The sequence below is a fragment of the Bos indicus genome, chromosome 22 (assembly GCF_029378745.1).
Source record: "Bos indicus isolate NIAB-ARS_2022 breed Sahiwal x Tharparkar chromosome 22, NIAB-ARS_B.indTharparkar_mat_pri_1.0, whole genome shotgun sequence".
NCBI lineage: Eukaryota > Metazoa > Chordata > Mammalia > Artiodactyla > Bovidae > Bos > Bos indicus.
In genome coordinates, this window is record NC_091781.1 from 30426231 (window position 1) to 30451715 (window position 25485).

The 25485-nt window shown below is 40.8% G+C and overlaps 1 protein-coding gene across 24 annotated transcripts in view; it reads left to right on the forward strand.

Moving 5' to 3' along the window:
- FOXP1 (forkhead box P1) overlaps positions 1-25485 on the forward strand; it is a 625482-nt gene that overhangs the window by 464928 nt on the left and 135069 nt on the right. For all 24 annotated transcript variants that reach the window (XM_070777108.1, XM_070777107.1, XM_070777099.1 and 21 more), the window contains one exon: positions 7962-8063. In XM_070777108.1, the coding sequence (XP_070633209.1) occupies positions 7962-8063 (102 nt within the window). The remainder of the gene's footprint in view (positions 1-7961; positions 8064-25485) is intronic.

Consider the following 25485-nt stretch of genomic DNA (forward strand, 5'->3'; position numbering starts at 1 on the left):
GATAACCAAGTTGCTCCATTTGTAAACTCTGTGCATATTGTTTTCTCGACTTTTTGTGACCCCATGGACTGCAGCATGCCAGGCTTCCCTGTTGTTCACTATCTCCTGCTCAAATTCATGTCCTTTCAGTCAGTGATGCTATCTAGCCATCTCATCTTCTGCCATCCTTTTCTCCTCTTCCTTCATCATCAGGGTCTTTTCCAGTGTGAGGAGGACTCTGCATCAGATGGCCAAAGTATTGGAGCTTTAACTTCAGCATCAGTCCTTCCAATGAATATTCAGGGTTGATTTCCTTTAGGATTGACTCGTTTAATCTCCCGTGAGGTTCAAGGGATTCTCAAGGGTGTTCTTCAGCACCACAGTTTGAAAGCATCAATTCTTTGCCGTTCAGCCTTCTTTATGGTCTAACTCTCACATCCATACATGATTATTGGAAAAACTATATCTGTGACTATTCAGACCTTTGTTGGCAAAGTGATGTCTTTGCTTTTTAATATGCTGTCTAGGTTTGTCAAAACTGTCCTTCCAAGGAGCAAGCGTCTTTTAATTTCATGGCTACAGTCACCATTCACAGTGATTGGAATCCAAGAAAATAAAATCTGTCACAGCTTTCACTTTCTCCCCTTCTAATTGCCATGAAGTGATGGGACTGGAGGCCATGATCTTAGTTTTCTGAATGTTGAGTTTTAAGCCAGCTTTTTCACTCTCCCATTTCACCTTTATCAAGAGGCTCTTTAGTTCCTCTTCATTTTCTGCCATTATAGTGGTGTCATCTTCATGTATAAGGTTGTTGCTATTTCTCCTGGCAGTCTGGATTCCAACTTGTGATTCATCCAGCCTGGCATTTCCATAATGTATTCTTCATATAAGTAAAATAAACAGGTGACAATATACAGCCTTGTCATACTTCTTTCCCAATTTTGAACCAGTCAGTTGTTCCATGTAAGGTTCTAACTGTTGTTTCTTGACTATATATATTTTTTTTTATTTTTTTTTTTTGCATTTTTTTGGAAAACTCACTGCCTTGGAATGTTTGCTCTGTGCAAATGCTTCTAGTTCTGTCAGCCACTGTCATTTCTTTTCTTAAAGTAACCTAACAGACCTGCTTTTCATCATGTGCTGGATGCTTACCATGTCCAGAGCAAGGGGGTGATGGAGTTTCCCTGCACACTCATTTCTGGGTAATACTACAAAGCGATCTTCAAACTGGGTTCCATGATGAGTATTCCTGTTAATATGGTCATTAGTTGCTGGAGTTGGACCAAAATAGCAGATTAGGCGAAAAAGCTTTCTAGAGGACTTGAGTTGTCTATAGAGGTTGAAAAATAGAGGAGAGAACATGACTTCTTTCCTACTAAACTTCCCATATGACTTTTTATTGCTGGATTTTCTTCCTACCCAATCTGTGCAATGACTGTTGATTAGCCTGTGGAATTGTCTGAGAAACAAGTTTGATCTTGAGGGGTGGGGAGAATCTAGGAAAAGAAACTAGAGGAAGGGTGGCTGACTCAGACCAGCCTTTGAAGCTGGAAATGGGACAGCTTCTCAGGCATGCAGGAAGCCACCAGCCCTTCTCCACTGGCCAGTAGGGCATGTGCTGTCTTTGTGCTGAGTGCCGAGAGCCTCATACTAGAATGAGATCCACTCTGAACAGCTACAAATGACCTGTAGGAAGAAGAAACACTTGTTCACTGTTCGCAAGTAGTTTGAAACAATTTCAGATAGAGGAGCACGTGGATACATTCTGTTTTCCTGTCCCAGTTCTTCCTCAGAGAATAAAAAAAATGTGTTTGAGCTTTTAAGAATAGCTAATTAGTAACATCCTTGAATCTTAGCTCAATTCTAAAATTATTCTGGCCAACTGATTGAAAGCTCTGTTTATATAAAATTGTGTCCCATAGAATCTTCTGAGAATCTTGGATTACAGATAGCAGCCTATGACAAGTTGGCAAACTTATCCTGTAAAGGGCCAGGCAGGAAATACTGTAGGCATTAATAGTCTCTGTCACAAGTACGTAACTCTCTTTTGTGGCCTAAAAGCAGCTATAGGTAATACGGAAGCAGATGAATGTGACTGTGTTCCAATAAAACTTTATTTGTGGACACTGAAACTTACATTCCATGTTATTTTCACGTCAAAAAAATTTTTTTGTTGTTATTCTCCCAACTGTTTAAATAAGTAAAAACCATTCTTATCTCATGGGCTGAACAAAAACAGATAATGGGTTGGATTTGGTCCCCGGACTAAAATTTGCTGACCCGTGACCTAAAATGCAGCCACAAAATTAAAAGACGCTTACTCCTTGGAAGGAAAGTTATGACCAACCTAGATAGCATATTCAAAAGCAGAGACATTACTTTGCCAACAAAGGTCCGTCTAGTCAAGGCTATGGTTTTTCCAGTGGTCATGTATGGATGTGAGAGTTGGACTGTGAAGAAGGCTGAGTGCTGAAGAATTGATGCTTTTGAACTGTGGTGTTGGAGAAGACTCTTCAGAGTCCCTTGGACTGCAAGGAGATCCAACCAGTCCATCCTAAAGGAGATCAGTCCTGGGTGTTCTTTGGAAGGACTGATGCTAAAGCTGAAACTCCAGTACTTTGGCCACCTCGTGCGAAGAGTTGACTCATTGGAAAAGACCCTGATGCTGGGAGGGATTGGGGGCAGGAGGAGAAGGGGATGACAGAGGATGAGATGGCTGGATGGCATCACCGACTTGATGGACGTGAGTTTGCGTGAACTCCTGGAAATAATGATGGACAGGGAGGCCTGGCGTGCTGCAGTTCATGGGGTCATAAAGAGTCGGACAGGACTGTGCGACTGAACTGAACTGAACTGACCTAAAATGCCACAGTGCTTCATATTTTTTTAAGACTTCCATGTGTCAGTACTGATCTCAAGCCTCATGATCAAGTGTGTTACATTAAAAAAAAAAAAAATTATTTTCTTCTACTGGCTTGCTTTTATGTATATGCACACGTTTACTCAAACCATATTTTAGGTAAACACATTGGTGTTTCTTGAAATATGATAAACATCTTTTTTGAATGTCGGCTACTTTGATCAACATGCTAAACATAGTGTACCTCATAGGATGCCTCACCCCCAAATATAAGCACCTGCTATGAACTCGAGATGTAAATACCTCAAAAGTGGCAAACGTGCTTATGTAAAATGTAATTTGTAAATAACAGATGGCACTTATTTACTAGGAATGGGAGGCAGTGATGAGAATGAAGTCATCTGGAACCAAAAGAATGAAAAATGCATCAAAATTGTCCAGGTCCCCAGTTAGGGTGAAACTGACTAGCATGCTACCAAACTACAACCCAGCCCCAGTCCCCCTGAGTCTCTGTGCCCAGCGTAGGCTGTGGTCCCCGGCGTGCCTACCACAAGGTGCCTCCAAGAGACTGAGGCCTCAACGACAACCAAACAAGAGAGGGAGGCAGTGTATGTCTTCTGTTCCTGTTAGCTCGCAGGGCGATTGATTTTAGCTTTTGAAGAATGATAAATAGAATTGTGTGCAGCTGGGCTGTAAGTGGCTGGCTTTATCAGTTGCCTCCATGCTGACATCTTCAACCTGTATCTTTACTGTAACCCACAGGCCTGGCCTTCAAGTACAGCACCACGTTATCCAAGGCCAGGCGATTGTCACATCTGTTCTAAAGCAAGTGTTGACTTAACCCAGCCCAGGAAACTGCCACCGAGAGAAAAAGGTCTCCAGAGATTGTATGGGACCTTTTAAGTTACTTACGCCAACAGTTGGCCTGCAACTTGAGTCACAGCTGAAACCAGTGTTTTACAAGTTCTTATTTATTCATATTCTCTCTCTCACACACACACAGTAGCTATGTGTATCTTTATTTGGAAGCCCGAAGAATCTACTTGTATCTTGAAACAATATGTCTTAAAGAGACCTTTCTTCAGTCACGACTGAGATGCTATTATAAAAATATAAAAAAATCCATCCTCATTTCTTAGCTGTGTTGGGACACATCTCTGAGGTTCAGGCAGTAGAATCTGAGATGAAAGACATGAATCTCCTTTTCATGATTTTGGTGCATGAAACAGGTAAAATTCACTATCAAGTCAGCATGTGTGGGGAACAGATTGCATCCAGGTCTCCGATGCAGTTCCCAAATGGGATTCGACCTGTCATTCCCATGTTTTTCTGACAGTGACTTTGACAGTAAGCATCTTAGACTCTGTACACATGGTAGATACTGGGGATTTGTATGATAATGATGATAATGTCAAATACATAGTCTCATACACAAAGGATTTATTTTTCTTCTTCTTGGTGATTTAAAATCCAGATTACAGTGATTTAAATATCATGGGAATCCGAAAAGCAAATACCCTTTAATGATTGATTTCATTGCACTTTATAAATTCTAATAAATTAGGCTTTCACATTCTGGCTGAGACCTCAGTTGACTTTTTTGAAGGGTGTGGAGTATTAGTGCTTTGCCCCACCTTTGTTCTCATACTGATGAGGAGGCCAGGGAATTATTATGGGATAATTCATAACAGTTCATATCAAGATAAATAATTCCTTTTACTAGCGTTGTCTCTCTATCCCAATATTTGAAGTTGTTTTCCCTGTTTGTGTTCATTTTGAGGACAAAATCTGCTGTTTAGTTGCAGAGTCATGTCTGAGTCTTTTGTGACCCCCATGGACTGTGGCCTACCAGTTTCCTCTGTCCATAGGATCTTACAGGCAAGAATACTGGAGTGGATTGCTATTTCCTTCTCCAGGGTATCTTCCCAATGGTGCCAGTGGTAAAGAACCCACCTGGCAGTACAGGAGACATAAGAAACGCGAGTTCGTTCTGGGTTGGGAAGACCCCCTGGAGGAGGGCACAGCAACCCACTCCAGTATTGTTGCCAGGAGAATCCCATGGACAGAGGAGCCTGGCAGGCTAAAGTCCATAGGGTCACAGAGTCAAATACGACTGAAGTGACTTAGCATGAATGCATGCATTACACATTTTCATCATTTGTTATTTCTTCAGTAGTTTGACTAAAATTTCTTTCATGTTCATACAAGATCCTCAGTCTTTTCTGTTCCTGTGCTTCTATCTTTAATTCTCTTCTTTGCTGGGGCTTTTGTCTGAAATGCTGTGAAAAGGCTGGCACTCTTAACGTGACTATGTAATTCGATATATCCCATGTTAGGTCTGAAAACTATGTTCTACACATAAATGACTTTTCCCTTCTTCCCAGCAGGAAAATTGCAAGGATTCCAGTAGCTAATTTTGAGATGTATAGAGCCAGCTCAGTAAACATTTGTTGAAAATTTAACTTTGAGTCCTATGCTTTCTCTTGTTGAAGTGCATTTATGAGAACATGCTCATATCAGAATAGTTTCTTTGTGTGTATCAACTTTTTTTAAGGACACTTAATAGTATGCCTTTTGCTTAAATGAGAAGCTTATTGTATAGATTCTCTGAGAATTGAGTATTTGAAAATCAAATTCCTGCTCACCAAGTATTTGATGAAACATGGTAAATTATTTTAACAAATATTTGTGGCTCTGGAGTTGCCATTACTCTGATTTTCTTGGCTTGATCCCTTTTGGTCTTAGATGGACCTTACCTTTCTCTTCCCCACCATATCTTTCTCCACACATTCTTTTCACATTCATCTCCACACCTTCTGTCTGCCTTTCCAACTAGTAGCCAGACCCTTCTTTGCTTACCCTGGGAACTCTGACGGTAAAAATTAAAATATATAACACTTCCCTTTCCTACATTAAAAAGCAGTAAAACCTTCATGTGAAATAACTAAGGGGACATACATAGTAGGAGGAGGGGTTCTTGCTCCTGCAGGCACCTTGCAGTGGGGACTATTTTTCTTATATGATATAAATGAAATCTTCACTCTGCCCACTTGTACACCTACGCATGTACTGAGCGTCTCCAAGGAGACAAGGAAACCCGGAGTCCAGTGATGGTGAATCCTCCTCAGAGACAGCAGGCTGGAGTCTCAGGCAACTCTCCCAGGCGTCTTGGCTTCCAGATGCCCCTCTCAGACAGCCTCTCTTCCCGAGGCTCTCGCAGGCAGTCTTTCTCGAACATGTCTCTCCCTTCCCAGACGCAGTAGCCCGTCCACTCCATCCGAAGGGCTGGTCGTGGTGAGTTCACTAGACGGAAGGCTGCTGAAGGGACAGTAAGGGTGGGTGCAGCAGGGAGCTGGGACAGGAGGGGTCCATCTTTCCCAGAATCTTTTCTTTGTCACCCATTGATTTATCTGTGCTTCATTTCATTGCCTCCCTTTGCACCTCTTAGACACAAAGGCACTGTACAACCTTCCGTAGCATCTTAAAAATGTTTCTTGTGACCACACTACAGTCATAAGCTCAGTGTAATGAGATTGTCCTTTGAGGAGTAGTAGTCCTCTTGCTGATTAAACATTTTTAGTAATCTTTTCATGAACATATACTCCGACCACTTGCATTGCCCTTCCCCTGAGTTGACTGCATGGGAACTCCCACACCACCTTGCCTTCCCCCACTGCACCCTGTGTCTCTCTTAACTTTTCTTGGAACTGTAAACACTGTTTTCTTACGTAAATGACATCTGTTCCTCTTTGAAAAATACACTACCATCATAAGCCCATTTTTCACTCTTTCTAAGATTATAGTGTCAGATCTTTTTGATACGTGGACCACATCTTTGTTTGAATCTTCCAGGCACAAATAATTGTCGTGTAGAAACAATTATTGATGTGCTCCCCAGTGAATCTTGTCCTGTCTCTAAACTCCAAGCGCATCATTTAACAGACCTTCTCGACATCATCTCCGTGTGCACCTTCTTGGCTCTCAGCTAAATTGATTCGGATAGCCTAACTTGCCATGTGATTTTCTAGCGAAAGGTCTGCAAACTTCTGGTTTCTGTTGCCAGCCCTGCTGTCCTCTTTGGAAAGGTGGAGCTAGATGTTATTCCTAATAAATCCTTTGTCAGTGAATGACCTCACAAAGGTTTATTGGTGACATTTTTATTTTTTTATTTGAGCTTTTTTTTTTTTAATAGTATCTCTTGGTTTTTTTTTTTTTTTCGTTTCTGGCCACACAGCATGTGGGATCTTAGTTCCTTGTGCAGGGATCTAACCCACGCCCCTTGCGGTGCACGCATGGAGTCTTAATCACTGGACCACCAGAGAAGTCCCTTTATTTGAACTTGAGGAAAGATTGCTCAGTCATGTATTCTGCCCTTTGGAGGAACCTCCTTTTTTCCCTCTAGCATTAGCTCTAATTGCTAGCACCTCCCCAGTTTCTCCCTTTAAGTAAAAACTAGCCCATGGTATACACTCAAAAGACGCATTTGTTTTCAGCACAGTTTTGTTCACAGGTGTATAAGGTACCTTTTGAGCTGACCTAGAGGTCAGACCAAGTTTTTTCTTACATAGTCCATCAAGGTCACCTCGTTTTGATCTTCCTTCACAAATATCTTTATCTGCCAGGTGGTCCACCACTTACTTAGCTTTTCCTTTTTATCTGGACTCAGATGAGGTGAAAGTGTTACTTTCAACTTGAGTTCTCAAGCTCCCTCAAGAATTGGAGAAGGATGAAGGTACCTTTGAAAAGAGCCCTTTAGTGTCTCTGAAATTCCTGACTTTGCCCTGCTCCTTTGTGGCCTCTCTCTGCCCTCTTTCCTCCACGTCCCAAGCATTAATACTCTACATTGCATGTCAGATTTATGGTATTAATCCATTGTCTGCGTAGATGGATTGCTATGCCCGAGGAATTGCGAACGAAATTGGCAAACTCCAAGAAAATGTATCCAAATTCTGGAAAATTTTCCAATTTAGACTGATGGGAAATTTGATTTGCTGTTTTATTTGCCTGGAAATGGAAAAGTCAAGATCTCATCCTCATGTGTCCTTCCTGGAATCCTTTTTTGTGAAGGAGCCTCTGAACCTATGTAGTAAGATGAATGTTTTCCTTTTATTTTTCCTTCCAGGCACTTCAAGTGGCAAGACAACTTCTTCTCCAGCAGCAACAGCAGCAGCAAGTTAGTGGGTTAAAGTCTCCCAAGAGGAATGACAAGCAGCCAGCCCTTCAGGTAAGTAACAAGTCTTATTTTTTTTTTAAGTTGATGTTATACACTTTGGGATAGCTGATAAACCATTCAGAAGTGGATTGTGTTGAGAATTGCAAATCATGTAAGGAAATCTTCTGCAAAGGAGAAGTGCATTTTCTTTTTGTTTGTTTAACAGTAGCGCATGACACTTTGGGAAGAAAAATGTCTGTTCAACCAACAGTTTTATTGTTGGGAGTAAGAAAATCTAATGAGACAATTTAATCGATGGCTGAGGAGTTGTTGGCATGGGTGGCTTGTTAGGCTGTGTGGCTTACCAATGGGGAAAATTTCCTAGTACTCACATATGTCACTCATTCTCTCATGATCTGTCTAGAATTGGGACACACACACACGTTACTTCAATGCAGTGGTTTTCAACTGGAGTGCTTTTACCCCTCAAAGGACAGTGGGCAGTGTCTAGAGACATTTTTGGCTCTCACATCTTGGGGGGAATGGGTGCTTCTGGCATCTAGTAGAGAGAGGCTGAGAATACTGCTAAACCTCCTGCAGTGTACAGGACAGCCTCCCTCAAGAGAAAACTAGTCAGTCTAAAATGTTAATATTGTCAAGAACTTACTTGGCTTGAGGAAGATAGAGTATTTTCAATACACCTAGTAATGAGTGTAATACATCCTCTATTCTTCAGTGGGTGTTTCTCAGATATTTCTAAATTATTAATAAAAATCAGCAAGCAGTCTGTATGTAAAGACTAGCAGCTTCTCATTTCAGAAACTTTAAAGGCAGGAGTTAGCAGACTGGAAGGCGTGAGTTCACAAATATCTACTTTCAATCTTTGACTTGAAGCAGAAAATGGTCATAGACATTTCAAAGAAACTTAATTCGGTGTATCTGTGCTCACAAGCAGGACAGGGAAGGCACTTGCAAATACCAGGCAGCTCATCACTACTTTCAGAGCTAAGAGTGGGCACCCCCCTAAATGGGAAACAATATTGAGTTTCCCACACTGAACATTCTAGAAAAGAATTTATAAGTGGAAGCTGGTGGGTATAACTTGATGCTGATTAAGATGACCACAAGGTCAACCCAGAATCTAGCTTGGGTTGACTTTTTTCAGATCAGAGAGAACCAGGGTACCAGTCCCTAAATTATCCTACAAAGATCAAACTGACCTTGGACCACACGTTCTAGTTCTTCTACATCTGCCTGTAAATTGTCACTGTCTAGGGCACATTCAGCATGATACAGAGACACTTTCTTGGCACAGTTGAATCATAGTGTGCATTGATTCCTAACACTTCTAAAAGCAGTGGTTTGGAGAACCACCGCCAACCCATATGCCTTTTCGTGAGTATGCATGCCGGGGACATTTTTAATGAGGTCCAGTGCCACTGAGGTCCCATGTCAGGTGCTATAAGCAGTGCTTTGTTGTGCCGATGTCTTAAGAACAGCTCTGGAGGATGAAATATGACTGTGTTGACCTTTCAGCTGTGAGCTTATTTGTCAGGATTCAAATAAGTTGAAAGGATCAAACTGAACAGTTTCCGTAGTCAGACTGGGAATTGTGTTTCAGAGGTCAGCAGTGGAGGCCACATTGCAGATTCCAGAACATAGCCAATTGTTGGTACATATTAAAGTACTGGGGCATCTCCTGCAGACAGAGACACAATTAAAATTCTAATTTATTAATGTATACAGGGAGCTAGCCCAGCCTGTCACTCAGTGATTCAAATGACTGTCCATTCTTTCGGCCTCCCCCTCAGAGCTCTCAGAGCCTTAAAAATACTATGACTCCTCTTGAATTTATCAGATCTCGAATGCATTGGGAAAATAACAATATATTATTGTTGGGGGGGGCACAAAATTTTACATATAGTAGTGTTTTGGTTGGAGATCATTTTAAAAAGCACACACAAAAATGGTCTAATAAACTGCTCTTCAGTGTTGAGTTGTATTTTTTTGGACCAGACTTATTTTCTATTTACTTTTTTAATTATATAAGGCCTGTTTAGATAAGCAAAGGGCAAGATGAATGAAGTTCCTTTAGGGCTAAATATATGAAGTCAAGTTTTAGGGGATTTCCTTTGGAAGGCGTTTTCCCCTTCTTGCCTGTTACAAGGTTTTTAGCCACCAGAAGAGTATGACACAGAGAGCTTTGTTTTTCTTGGCAAAGGACAGTATCAAAACCAGCCTCACACATTCTGCTGAGCCCTTCAGTCTGTAGGAAAAGCGGGGGACAAGGGGGCCATGTTGGATGCTGAATTAGCTAAAGACGATTTCTGAGTCCTTTCCTGTCCCTTCAGTGGAAGAATTGACAAGCAAAGAATTTAGACCAGATTTTAAGAGTTGCTTCAGGGGGGAGCGGTTGACCTGTGTGTGTGTGTGTGTGTGTGTGTGTGTGTGTGTGTGTGCACACCTGTGCATAATAGTCTGTGTCTCCTCAGCTGCCTGGTAGGGTCATGCAGATTCACGTAGTTTTATTCGATCGCCTGGCCTTCCACAAACAGGAAACATTTTCACTAACCGAGGCCACATGGCATGTTACCTTGCTGTAAAAATACGTATGTAGACTTGGTGATTCATGGAAGGAATAACCTTCACATTTAAATATGTCTTGCCGAGCCATGTCCTTGCTGGGGCATCTCAGCCGGAGTGGCTCTGACATGAAAGGGAAATCCTGCAGCAGATCCTAACAGTACTCCTCTCTGATCTCGTTACCCCCCCCCACCCCGCTACCTAGACCTATTTTAGTGAATTTCAGATCTTCCGCACAGAGGAAGGCTTGACAGGGAAGAAGGATTTGATCTGCTGATAGCTTGAGGAAAAAAAAGAGAGAAACCCAAATCCCCAAATATACTGTGACTCATATTTTAAGCAAATCTCACACTTCCCTGCTTTATGTTTGGCAGCGCTCTCCAGTTTCACAGGCTGATGATACAAACAAAAGAAAATGGAAAGTTAAGAGGAGGTTATAAGTGGTTACTCGACAGAGATCACAAAATGTAGTCAAACATCATTGATCTGGACTAATTTCAGCAAAATGAGAGTAAATAAGCGAGACATGACACTCTTTGCAGATACACGTACTGAACTAAATCTGAGCGGATCGCATTCTTGGGTGACATTGTAGTTTATTGTGAAGGCATGAATCGGATACAGATACTGCTTCTGAAGTTCTGGAAAAATATTCTACTTAGGAACCTAAATAGCTCCTTATTTGGTCTATTAATTTGCTTTGCAAATTTTTTTATGAATGGTATGAGTGAAGATTGGAAATTGTCCCCATCATAAATTCTGCCTCAGAAGGATTTGAATTAATTAAATGCAACTCAGCAAATGTTAGTGAAACAGCTACAACTTGCGGGACATGAGGCTGGTGATCAGAGCTGCAGACCTGTCTAGGAGGCAGACCCTGCCTGCAGGATGCTTTTGAGCTGTGAGAGAATTAACCAGGTTTTGCCGCAAGAAGAAAACTGTGTGTGAGTAAAAATAGAAGGCTTGCTTTTATAAATATTTATCTACTTCTGAAGATAGCTAAAACAAGTGAAATAAATGCTTAACAGTGCAGGTGTGCTCATAACCTCGAAAATGTGTAATTTTACTGGCTGAAGATTAATTTGTGAGTAGATGAGCAATTTTATTGATCACATTTTGGAACTTTGACCACCGTTTCTGGGTAGTAATTCATTTGGGTTCTTTAAGCATTTTAGTTGTTGGCACGAGGACATAAACTGGAAGGAAATCAAATGACACATTTTCTCCTAAGAAAGTAAAAGTACATGTGTATTCTGGCAGCATTCACATTAAGAAAGAAAGTAAACCTTGTGTGTTGCTTACCGTGGAGAGCTGACCACAGTTTCAGGCCATATATAAAGAACTTGAACTTGAAACCAGTCGCCTGATACTTTTCTCTCCTGCCCATCCCCTCCTTCCAAGTTTATCTCATATACAGGCCCTTCATACAGGGGGCTATTTCACTGGGAGGAGAGCTGGTGGAATCAACTGGAAGGTCAGCCTTTTCATCCCTTTAGAAGCTCAGGATTATAATGAGGACTCTGGCTTTTAAGTGGAGGAGGTTAAAATGCAAGATTCAGCAGGTGTTTTTTTAGCATTTTTATTTGCAGTTATATAAAACATGCTTTAGGCAGCATTTTGCTTGGCATTAATGTCACATATAATCTTAGTACCTCGTATCATTTCCACGTTATTCACTGAGGAATAAATTGGTAAGAGGAAACCTTTAAAGGAAACTATGATTTTATGTGGTAGATACTGAAATGGAGTGGTTTTGAAATACTGACACTTAAAAAGTATCCTTATGCAATGAATTAGTAAAGCGTGTAATTCAGGAGAGGGAGGCAGATTTTCTCTTTTAATGTCTGGAGTTTTCACTGTCTAGAATTGGTATCTCTGGCAGGAGACTGACAAGAAGTATTGAAATTTTGGTACCTTTTAAGATTTTGTTACCACATGACTTTGGAGAATCCTCAAACCCCCAAAAATATGTTGTGATAAGAAACAATAAGAAAAGATGTTTTTAAAAAGTTACTGATTCTTTCAGATTTTGCACACCTTTGAAAATATGATAGAAACAGGGCCCCTTTCTAGAAAAATGCACATGCACACAGAATTTTGCATCATTACAAAGGTTTCACCAAGTTCAAGAAGTCCATCTGTTTGCCAAGGTTCAGTTATCTTGCTGGAAAAAAATTATTTTTTTTCCCCAAAATAGTGTTTTGTCTTTGGCACCAAACCTCATGTGAGTTATGTTATCATGAGGTCCCTCATTTTTGCTAATTCAACTTCAGCTGTATATAAGGTGACCCTATGTCTGTCCAGAACTGCCCTAGTCTATGCCTGTTGACTGAGTGGATTTATTAATAACTCTGACTCTTAAAACTATCCCAGCTTGTACATTGAATTATATGATACTTGCTTACACGGATCTGAACGTTCAAATGTAAGTGTCATGCTAACATTTGAAGTGTAAGTGTGTCTTTGTCACCACGTGCACATGTTTCATATGCAAAGATACTTAAGGTTCATGAACTAGCTCCACAGCTGTTTTGTAGCGTAGGGAGCATCATGAAACCGTTCTATGGAGGAGAAAAAGTGCAACTTCAGAGAGGTTAAGTGACTTGCTACAGAGCACACAGACCATGACAACGCAAGGCTAAGAAGCCAGGTGTCTTAAGACTATAGGCAACCAGAATGCTACCTAGAAGTTAATTATTCCTTGTCCTTCAGTGTATATTTACTCAGCATCTACTGACTGCTACGTTTTCCATCAATAAACAAATTTATTATTTTTTTCCTATCGTAAGCAAAAATAAAACTGAACCAACAAAAACTAATCTCCACTGTAAATATGTAGATTTCAATTAAGAGACTAAGACTTGCATAATTATCCTAATTGTCGTTCTGTGGACGTGTATGCACGCACACACGTGTGTAGATATCACAGCAGTGAACAACAGCAGAGAAAAGTTATTTCTTATTCTCCAGCCTGAAGTGCCCTAAGAGCTTCCATGTGCTGGAACATGGAAATGGTATGTTATAATCATTGTTGGGGCGAGGAGGTGGGAAGGAACATAGGGGAAAAAAAACATACTTGACTGGTCAAAAATGTGTAAATTGCTGACAAAATGGCACGTGTAATTAAGAGTGTTCCTACCATTTTACCTTGTGGTTTACACCTCTAGTGTTGAAAAAGAGAGCGACTCCCACCTCGCTAATTACCATTATCACTGAAATGCTAGGGTTGGAGTCATTAGTTCCATGTGCATTTAATTAGAGGAAGGCTGAAATTGGATTTAACTTATTACTTTTTCATGGATCACTTTCTTGTCATCACTTCAAATTGGATTGCAGCCCCAGGTAACTAATTATGAGAGCCACAGGATCAAGAGTGAAAAAAAAAAAAAAGGTAATTAGGAATAACACTGTTGGACCCTTGCTGGTCGTCCACTTGTGCTTCGGGAAAAGGGAGGGAGGGGGAAAAAAAAAACAGCCCGAGCTGTATTTTGTAGTATTACAGATTAGGGAGTTAGAGGTATGGATGATTGCTGAGCATCATGGGAGTCTGTCACCACCCATAGTGGTTTCTATGATATACAACTGAGTTGAAGATGTCAAGTCGACATGGTTCCACAGTGAGCTCCCTAATACCTAGATTAAACTTGTAAAAGCAACAGATTGCTTGTAGGTATGAGGCATCTCAACAACTGTGTCGTCTGCGGCCTTACATATATGATTACAACAAAGCTGTCAAGATGCCTCTGAGCCAAATACAGAATATTTTAAGTACAGGGAGTTAGAATTTAATGAACATATTAATGTTGCAGAAACATCATTCATATCTGACAGGAAGACATATCAGTCAGCAAAGCAGTAAGGTTTAGGGTTTGTATATCGGGAATTTTTGTCAAAGTTTCCAGCCGACCATTTACTTAACTTCTTGTTTGTTCCCCAACCCCCGCCCCCTGGCCCACCCCAATGTTGTGGATAGGCTTGCTGACGTTCTGTTTCTCCTTCCGCCCCCATCGAAAATACTTTAAAACAAATGATATTGTTTCCATGTGCAGAGCAGAATTCAGAACTGCAGGCCATCAATTTTATTGACATCGTCTGAAAAAAATGTTGATGACAGTTGGAGGATGTGAAAGGATTGGATTTTTAAAGTTGCTGGTACTAACCGTGGCAAAAAAAAATTGAAATGTAATCTTATTTAAAAAAAAGGCCTGTGAAGTAAACTCTCCTAAGAAGGGCATCTTCTTTGGTAGACTGTGATAGGATGGTGAGAAATCTTGATATCAAGCCTGATGGTTGCCATGATGCGGGGAAGAAAACTTCCCAGAGAAGTGAATCACCAAGCAAAGATGGCTCGAGTTTCCTTAAGTTGTTTAAAATTGGTTTTAATGTTCTGTTAATGTAAGCAAATAATCATGATTCAGTCTTGGGTGACTTTCAAGCCTGGGTAAGTGAGGCTGGCTCATTATTTTCCAAGGAGTCTAGGGAAGTGTAGACCGTGATGTGCCCACCCAGCGAACGCCAGACCATGAATATTCCCCAAGTGAGAAAATTCTCTTCCTGGAATTATGAGTCCTTTTCCTGTGTGAACCTTCTAAGCAAAATCTCAAGAACCAAAATAGTAATCATCAAGTCTAATGCAGAAAATTAAAGCTTTTTTTTTTTTTTGGAACATCTTAAGTTGATTTAGAAATTTTGTACACAATATTCGTCTGTGGTTGAAAGGGGCCATACTGAGGTCAAGTGATGTAGTGTTTTCCATTTTTCCATATGAGCCTCACAGTGTGTGATAAAAGCAAACTCCTTTATTTTGTAAGTCTGCAGGAATTTGTGATGAAGTGCAGAGGTCACGTTCCCTGTCAATTTGAGTAGCCAGCATTTTTTAACTACTGTTTTTTCTTCCTTTTTTGTGTGTGTCTTTTCTTCCCTGCCCCCACCTCACCAGAAACCATGACACTTTTCTGACACATGAACAGTGAAGTCCTCCAATCTGAAACTCATTAGCACACAGCATTGGACCCTGTCCAGTGGTTAGAAAATTTCCTGAAGCCTAGAATAACAGCATTTGGTGCAAGCACCATGGCCCAGAAGTGACAATGGGGGTAGTCGAGCTCCCCTGGCGCCCTGCCCAGTCAGGAAAGCCAGCTGACCATGCAACCTAGTGAGACAGAGGTCGTGCACAAGGGATGGGCCAGAAAAGTCTGGTCCTTAGAGAGATACGCTTCTGAAATCATAAGGCAATATCTTTTTTCCCCTATGCTGATTATTTCAATTGAGTTGGAGGTATTTATCAGCATTCGCTGTGGGAACATGAAAGCAAGCAATTAGAGAAGTCGGATGAAAACCAATTTCTACTGGATGATATTTTGTACTTCTGTAACTGTTGGGTATTACACAGTCTATGGGTTTCATTCATTCATTCATGTATTCAAACTTTGGTTCTTGAACCTCATTATCCAGATAACAGGACCTAGAGGAAAGTCTTGCCCTAACATTAGAAAAATTATGCAATTCACCGTGGTTCAGAGTAATTGAAGCCAGGTTTTCAAACAGGAAACTGAGTCCCAGAAATACAGCAGTAATAATATTTTCTAAAAAAACAAAACTTAGATTGTACTTCCCAGGAGCCAGCTACTAAACAATGACCGGATGAGGGTAGATTCCATGATTATTCCCATTTTACAGACGAAGAGAGTAGAACAGAGAGAAATGAACTTGCCCGGGGCCAACAGTTGACAGTGGCAGAGCTGGGATACTAGTTCCAACAGTCTACCTCCAGACTCTGCTTCTATCCGTGTCATTCTCCCTTCTCTCCCTGGAGGAAAGCCTCGGCCTCACAAGCAGAGACAATGAATGGAATGAAATCAGAGTTGCTGATGCTTGTCACTAACCAGTAGACCACACCGTCTCCTAATTTGGACATATGTTTATGGGCATATTTGAAAAATAGTGCTTGTAATTGAAATATGCACTTTCTAAAGGGAAATGACGCTTGGGAAAGAGAAGAAAGACGGGTATTACTCAAAGCCTGCAGACAACTCTGCAAGTAATTGTCTAAAGGCAGCCGTTGAAATTGAGAAGCAGTTTGGAAAATGTACAGTTTGGGAAATTTGTGTACCGATGTAATTACGGTAGTTGTGAGTTGATGTCATGCCTAGTAACTGTTTTTGTATTGCCTGGGCCTTTGTTACTGAGCTGTGATATCATGAGCAAACTATTATAAACATAGCATGGATATAGCATGCTTGTGTAACAAAAGATCGGGAACTTTTATTAAGTTTGTTTTCCTTGTCATATTGTAAAAATTTATTATGTGTACTGTGTATAGTAGAAACAGATTTGGGTAATTCTGTCTAAATGAAGTCATCCTGGCTATTTCCAGACTGTCTGTTTTTGGTTGTGAATAATTTTCATACATCAGATGGTTGTCATATTTAGTCGCTCTCAAAATTTTAAAGAGAACATATCCCATTTTGAACTTTGGGTGGACTTGAGCTGGCTTGCCATTGGAATTGTTGGAGTTAGAAATTATTGCCCAGTAAATTACAGAGGCTGAATACTCGTCATTTCTAAAGGGTCTAGGGCTGCTGACTTCTATTCATAACTTTTCCCCCTTCACCAAAAGAACAGATTTTTAACTACTTAAGTAGTAGAATTTAAAGCTGCCAGGACACAATTGGGCAAGGCCTGCCAGCCCTTGTCCTTTTATGTTACATCCCATTGAGGAAATTCGGTAAACATTCAAACAGACAGAGCCTAGCATTTATCGGTGTTCGTGGTAGAATGTGGATTTTTAAAAGGGTAACTCAAAAACTCTGGATGACTCAATCCTTCCTAGCTGTTCTCCTCTAGCGCCTTCTTTTGCTACCAAGCTTTTAGAACCTGAATATTCTGTCTGCTGTTTCCATCTTTTTTTTTTTTTTTCAGTCATTTTCCTTCCTAACCTCCCCCAAATCTGGCTTTTCTGTTCATTGTCTTGAATGTGATTGTCACCAAACGCAGGGGCCGTGTTTCCATCCTTACCTCAACTTGCCTGACTTAGTAACCTGTGGTCCTCTGGTTGAGTCTTGTTCCTGGAAATTGCCTTCTAAACCTCTTTAGTTCAGCGGCCCCCGGTCCCCATCCCATCCTCTTTTGGTCCGCGCTTCTCTTCTGGAACCTAAGTTCATTCCTTTCCCGAAGGTCAGTTCCTTGGATGGTCTCCAGTAGTGCCTCTGTCTGTGTGCTTATTCTTGTGCCTCTGGACACATGACTCCATGCTTGTGTGTACCCCTCTCGGCTGCCTGTCCATGGCTCTCTCTCAGCTCACCCTCACAGCCATTTAGGTCACCTCTAATCCGACTGATCATTTTTGTTGCCAGGCCCTATTAGTCAGACTCATGCGTCATCATCGACCTCATCATTTCCCTCATCCCCACCACGTTATCAGAGCTGCCATTTTTCCTTCCATTTGGCATATTGTGTCCATTCCTTTCTCTGTGTTTCCCCTGCTGCTCCTTCGTTCCAGAGTTCAGACCTTCAGGAAGGATATGCTTATGAGCTCTTGGCAAAACCAGTCGTTTATACTACTCCACACCCTCAGAGCATCTTCTGATCTTGGTGAGGATCTCTTAGCCTTGCTGCTTTCAGCTTTTCCTGCACTGCCCTGTTATTCTGTTCTTCAAGGGCTTTCAGTGATCCACTCTTAACTTTCATACATAGTCTACACTCTTCACCTTCTTCTGGTTTCGTAGTTTTCTAGTCTGGGATTAAATCAGATGACCTGAGAAGGAGGTTGGAGTCTTCTTACTGCACGGGGTGGGAAGTCGGTTCAGAGCCATGGTTCCTTCTGTTAGGAGATGGTCATAAGCACAGTCCATCTGATCATGTTTCTAAGCCCTCCAAATCAAGGATTCCAAATATGGCTTGTTCTAACCCTTGCCATTTAGGCAGAAGGCCCTAGTGATTAAATTGTGTTTAAGTCCAAGCAAATTATATCTCTGCTTTCTTCAGAAGGAAATTAAAAGCTATTTGATATGCCATGTTTTCCCGTATCTAAATTCTCTCTACGTCACCCCATGATTCTTTTTCATTGATATCTGTTGCTGTGGCCTAGTGGGTTGCTTCCCATGTTCTCTCAATGAAGGATCCGCAGTCAGTTACTCCCTTGTCTGCACACCAAAGAGCTGCTCCATCAAACCTAATGAGGCTGTCTTTAATAAGACATTGGTGACATTATATCTGGTTTGTTCTTTATTTGATAGTGTAATGGAACTGTTGTTTATTCTAGAAATAAAATTAAGAGTTCAAACCACATAGAATAGACAGAGCTGAGAGGTTTTGTTTCGTGTAGATCTGAAGTGGCTCTGCCTAGAATGCTGTTTGAAAGATTCTTAAACCACATTGGCCTTTGTAGGACCACTGTGATTGATTAGCCATGTCTGCCATGGGCACTGGAGTTGGGAAGAGTGGTGTGTGTTCCTTTTACCTGCCAAGGCTGACTTATCGACATAGTCTGTGCTGATCACATAGCAGAGTAGAGAAAGACCTGGGATTATTTGTTTCTGCAACATCTAATAGATCCTGTGGCAACTACTGAAATATTATCTAAAATTAAACATACTCTTTGTGTTTTCCTCATATCCTTATCTGAGTTAGCACAGACTGTGTTCTTTTGCGCTAGAGGTTCCAGAACCTCTACTTCTTTGTGGTCAAAAATGAACTGTGATTTGTCTTGAAAGACACAGGATCTTGAACATTGGGTCATCATATAAGCTCAGCTGGGTGGTTGAGAGTTACAGAGATTTGTGTTTCAGAATATGGTGAGAGGAGGCACAGAATGATTAATAGTATGATCTCCGGTGTCAGGCTCCCAGGTTGAAGCCCTAGCACTACCCTTACTGCTGTGTGACCTTGGAAAAGTAGCTTAACCTCTCTGTATTTCCGTTTTCTCATCTAGAGAATGTGACTGATTACCTTACCTACCTGAAAGCAGTTGTGGAGATTAAATGATTAATGCATGAAAAGTGCTTGCACAGTGCTTGGGACACAGTAAATTCTCAGAAAAGTTAGCTCTTCTCATAATTATATAAACTCCTTTTAAAGGGAAAATGAATACCTGTTAAGCTTCAAATTATATTTGAATTCAGTTAAAATAGTCTCTCTTCAGATATACATTTTAGCAGTGCAGCAGAGTCTCTCCTTTGGCTGGTAGTCAGTTGTGGTTAACCAGACACGATGGGAAGACATCAGACTTCCCATCTGTAACATGGGGATGACCACATGCCTGACCTGTGGAGTTATGAAGATTAGTTGAGTTACTGCATTATAAATGGCCTAAAACAGTACAGAGTACACAACAAATACTCAAATATTAGCTATTCTCATCATCTCTGCTACTGTTGTTATCATTATTTCTTGACGAAGCGTCATTTTCCTAAATGCATCCACTTTGGCGTAAATGAGAGTCACGCTGTTCTGAAAATCCCATCCTGGTCTCTCTCTTACCCTAGTTTTCCCAGAATTGTATGTGAATTCATGCTCTTTTGTCTTAACAGCCAAGGAGATAGTGCCTAGTCTTGTATCTTGAAGCTGTGGTATTCTGCACTCTGCCTGCCACAAAATAGGCAGTTCATAGATATTTCTTCCCTCTGAGTTAGTGAATGGGTGAGTGATGAGTTAATAAATGAGTGAAACATCTAAGCCAAGGAGAAAGGAAAATTGATACTGCTTTAGTTGAGGAGGTTGCAGACTGGTCTCAAGTTCATAAACCTCTAGGAACATTTCAAGACCATAAACACAGAATTTAAAAGAAACCAATGTCAGTTGTGCCTAAATCTTCCATTGGGTTGATGAAATGAATGTTGCCAAGTAGGGAGTGAAAAATCACAAAACTCCTGCAGTGCTGTTTGACTGCCCTTAATGCTCTGTGCTCGCCTCTGTACAGTTACTAATCTGTTTAAGGTATAATATTAATGACATAGAACTTTAATTCCTAAGTATAGAAAATTAAAGGAGACTAAAGGCAAAACACAGAAATGTATTTGGTATCAAGATGAAGTTCAATGAAGCATAGCGAAGATGGAATCAATTATGTAATAAATGTGGAGGGATGATGGAAAATATACCTAAATCTCTCATTTTGAAAGGAATTGGTTTACTTGATTATTTGCAACAGTATCACACTCAGGAAAATCTAAGACAAATGAAAGCAAAACAGAATTTAATTGAGCTATTATTTTGCAGACTTTGGCTTGGTTTCAGACAGTCTAATCAAATTGTGCTTTGCTCAAATAACTAATGTTAAATGCAGCCTACCAACAGATGTTTAAAAAGAGTTTAATTGGAAAATCTACATCCTGGATTTAGTCTGTCTCATTGGAAAAAAAATAGCCTCAAATTTATATTTTTTGGGGATGACACCTAAATGACAGGCATTTCTAGAAAAGATAAAGTTTTCTTCAAGGTTGCCTGGTGCTTGGGTGGAATTATCTTGAATAGTCAAAGGTAGCATTCTGGAAATTGAAGTTCTTGGAAATTCTCCAGCTCTGTGCCATACAGCGTTGTACAGAGAAATCTCCTTTATCACATTACATCACCAGCGTCCTGTTACAGTCCCTGGATCGTGTCGGGCTCGTGTGCTGTAATTTATAATGAACCCTTGCAAGTCATGCAAGGCACATACTGATTGATGACATTTAAAGGTGCTGTCAAGGTGGCTAGGTAATGAAGTTGACCTTCCTGCATTGTTGTCTCAGTTTCACATTGGTATATAGAAACTATTTCACCTGCCATATTTGCTTGGAACTTTTCATGAAATCTACAAAAGGAACTTGGCCTCATAGTTAACTCTTTTCTTCCTTTAGACCAAGGGTCAGCCATTTCTTCTATATAGGATCAGATGGTGGATGTTTTTGGTTCTTTGGGCCATTTTTTTTCTCCATGGCAATGTTTACTCTGCTCTTGTCATGCAAAGGCACCACAATATGTGTAATTATCTATTAAAATAATCCCCTACATGTGAACAAGTTTGTTCCAAGTGCACATTGTAAGTCCCATTTATTCATAAGTCCAACAAAGTTAGCTAATGTACTCAACTAACACAATAGGCTATAAAGTACTGTGCAGCAATAGGTTTATGTTATCACACAAATAATATTACCTTGGTGCAAAAGTAATTACAGTCTCAGACTCTGAATTTTAAATCGTCAAAAACTAGGCTCAAACACATATTTATTAATCAAAATCAGAATAATTACAATCAACACAATTTTTCCAGTGAGACATAAGTTTATTCCTATAGCTTAAAAATCCATGCTTCGGGATGCAACAAACTCTTGGAAAGCATTTTCTGCATCCTGCTGGTTGTGGAAGCATTATCCCTGCAAAAAGTTGCCGAGATGCTTGAAGAAGTGGTAGTCAGCTGGCAAGAGATCAGGTCATTATGGCAGATGATTATGGCAAAACTTTGTAGCCGAATTCATTCAAGGTTTGAAGCACCAGTTGTGTGACACGCAGTCAGGCGTTGTTGCGGAAAAGAATCGGGCCCTTTCTGTTGAGCAGATCTGATTGCAGGTGTTGCAGTTTTCAATTCATCTCTTGATTTGCTGAGCATACTCCTCGGGTGTGATGGTTTTGCTAGGATTCAGAAAGCTGTAGTGAGTCAGATCAGACCAGCAGCAGACCACCAAACAATGGCCATCACCTGTGTGTGTGTGTGTGAGTGTGTGTGTGTGTGAGTGTGTGTGTGTGTGTGTGTGTGTGTGCGTGTGCGCGCGCATGCGCAAGTTTGGCTTTGGGAAATGCCTTGGAGCCTCTTCTCTGTCCAACCACTGAGCTGGTTGTCACTGGATGTTGTATAAAATTCACTTTTCATTGCACGTCACAATCTGATTGAGAAATGGTTCATTGTTGTTGCATAGAATAAAAGAAGACAACACTTCAAAATGGTGATTTTTTGGATTTGCAGTCGGCTCATGAGGCACCCACTTACTGAGCTTTTTCACCTCCCCAATTTTAGATGCCAAATGACTATAGAGTGGCTGACGCTGAGTTCTTGAGTAATTTCTGGTGTAGTTGTAAGAGGATCAGCTTCCATGATCCTCTCATTTGGTCCTTGTCAACTTCCTATGGCCAGTCACTGCCATTTTCAAGGCTCTCATCTCCTTTGCAAAACTTCTTGAACCACCACTGCACTGTATGTTCATTAGCAGTTCCTGGGCCAAATGCATGGTTGATGTTACAAATTGTCTCCACTGCTTTGTGACCCATTTTGAACTTAAGTAAGAAAATCGCTTCAATTTGCCTTTTGTCTAACATCATTTCCCTAGTCTAAAATATGTATAAAATAAACAGTAAGTAATAATTTATTAACAAAAAACATACAGCAATAAATGCACATCAAAATGATGTATAACATAACATTTATTGAAGAATGTATTCCAGTGTCAAATGGCAAAGTTCAACAATGCAAAACTGAAATTATTTTTGCACCAACGTAATATATAAAAACCGGAGAAGGCAATGGCACCCCACTCCAGGGTTCTTGCCTGGAAAATCCCATGGATGGAGGAGCCTGGTAGGCTGCAGTCCTTGAGGTCACTAAGAGTCAGACACGACTGAGCGACTTCACTTTCACTTTTCACTTTCATGCATTGGAGAAGGAAATGGCCACCCACTCCAATGTTCTTGCCTGGAGAATCCCAGGGACGGGGGAGCCTGGTGGGCTGCCGTCTATGGGGTCGCACAGAGTCGGACACAACTGAAGAGACTTAGCAGCGGCAGCAGCAATATATAAAAGCAAAAAAATAAAACATTTTTAATCCTACCATACAGTACCTTGAAAAGTACCATAGTAACAGCTACATCACCACTGCTTTTTCACTTGCTTCTGGACAGTTCGGGCCTTGAAATTAAGATACTGCGCTCCTTACTCTATACAGTGCTGTCCAGCAAAGTGCACAAGGCACAGGCACTGGTAGAGGATGCACGCACATGACAGTGGATGCCAGACACGTGAACTACCGTGAGTGGACGTGCGAACTCCCAGTCATATCTTTCAAAGTTCACGACTTGAGGGTTCAAATGTAGGGCACTTACTGTGTATATAAATAAAGAGCATGCACTATTCCAGCAAAAATTCGTTTGTAAATTTTAGAGTTTAAATTTCATATAATTTTCAAATATCACAAAATATTCTTTTGAATTTTTTTTCAACTATTGGAAACATAAAAACAGTTGTAGCTCAAGGCTTATTGCTACGTACAGATCCAGGCAACACCTAGATTTGGGCTGGAGTTTGCTGACTTTTGCTCTAATACAAGGTCAGGTGTGATCTCGCAGGTTGTCCCTTGACAAAGTTGTCTGAATGTGGGGGCTGGTGAAGACTGAAACCTGGTCACCATATTCCAAGCTCTGCACCTTGGTATGGAACTAGCACAGCATTTCCTTGGAAGAAAGAGTACCTTTTTCCTATTTGCACAGTGGTGATGCCCAGCGCCCACATTTCCTTTCACCTTCTTGGTCTGACATCGGTCCATGCATTGTGGTAGGTATAATGGCTAAACTAGTACTAAGTTTGTTTCTTTTTAATTGAAGGGTAAATGCTTTACAGGATTGTGTTGGTTTCTGCTGAACATCAACATGAATTAGTCATAGGTATACTTTTTGAGATTCAAGGAAATAGACTTGGCTGGCAGAGCCTTATTAAACCCATGTGATACAAAGTCATCTCTTGGTATTTTGAGGGTTGAGTCTAGGAGCTCCCAAGGATATCAAACCCTCAGATGCTCAAGTTCAAAATGGTCAGCCCTCCATATCCTGGGGTTCTGCATTCATGGATTCAACCAACCATGGATGGATATTTTGATCCACAGTTGGTTGAATCCCAAAGATGCAAAACTTGTAAATATGAGGGCCAGCTGTACTTGTGTGAAATGGAGGAAAACACCCTTTCAAGACTCCTTGCTCCAATCTGGAGTATTTGCATAATGTATCTGAGTTTATTACATTAAAGCCCTTTACTTCCATCTGCCAAAAAATATCTTATCGATCTATAGATACTTTATAGATAGTTAAAGAGATAAATGTAGGATGTTTCCAAATGTGAATGACTCCTTTTTGAATCCAAAACGTAATGGTACATCTTCCACCCAGTGCTCTCTTGCAGCACTCAGTCATAGGCTGATGCTCTTTCCTCCACTGTTTGCATTTTTAATCCAAACGTGTCTGATTTTGGCAAAGTGACTTACCTCTGTAAGTTTCCATTTCTTACCTACAAAAGATTCGTCAGTGGTTCTCAAACCTGGAGGCACATCAGAAATGTTTATCATCATCAAGATCTAGGTCTCAAAGTTTCTTAAAATATAGCTAGATTACTGATCTCTGTCTATGAATAAAAATCTTGGGATGGGGCCGAAGCATGGGTTTAAAAGACTTCAAAAGTGCTTTTTTATGCATACCCATAGTTAAAGACCACTTGTCAAGGTGACAGCTAAGTTCCTTTCCAACTGGAAATCTCAGCATCTCTTTCATTCAGTCTTCCCTCATGTTTTTGTCTCCTAGCCTCCTTTTAGGGTAGTTGAGATAAACTCTCTGACTTGGTCTCACCAATATGAACAAGCAGTGGCCATCAGAAGATGTTAGGGAAGGCCTGGGTTTTGCCCTTAGATGACTTGCACTATACAAGAGGCAGAATATACTGTGTAAGAATTAGGTAGGCCACCCAGCCCATTAACCTTGGAGTCCCCGTAGGTCCAGGGAATGAGAACAAAGAAGGATAATACAGGTGGTGTCATATTGAGGGTCTATCGGGGGTGGGGGGGTGTTAAATATGCAGCTGGTCTCCCTTTCTCCATACACTTGTGCATTCCTGCTTTGGAATGGACCTGTAGACCACATTTTTCATGATATGTGCCCATTTTGATGGTATTTCCAGGCC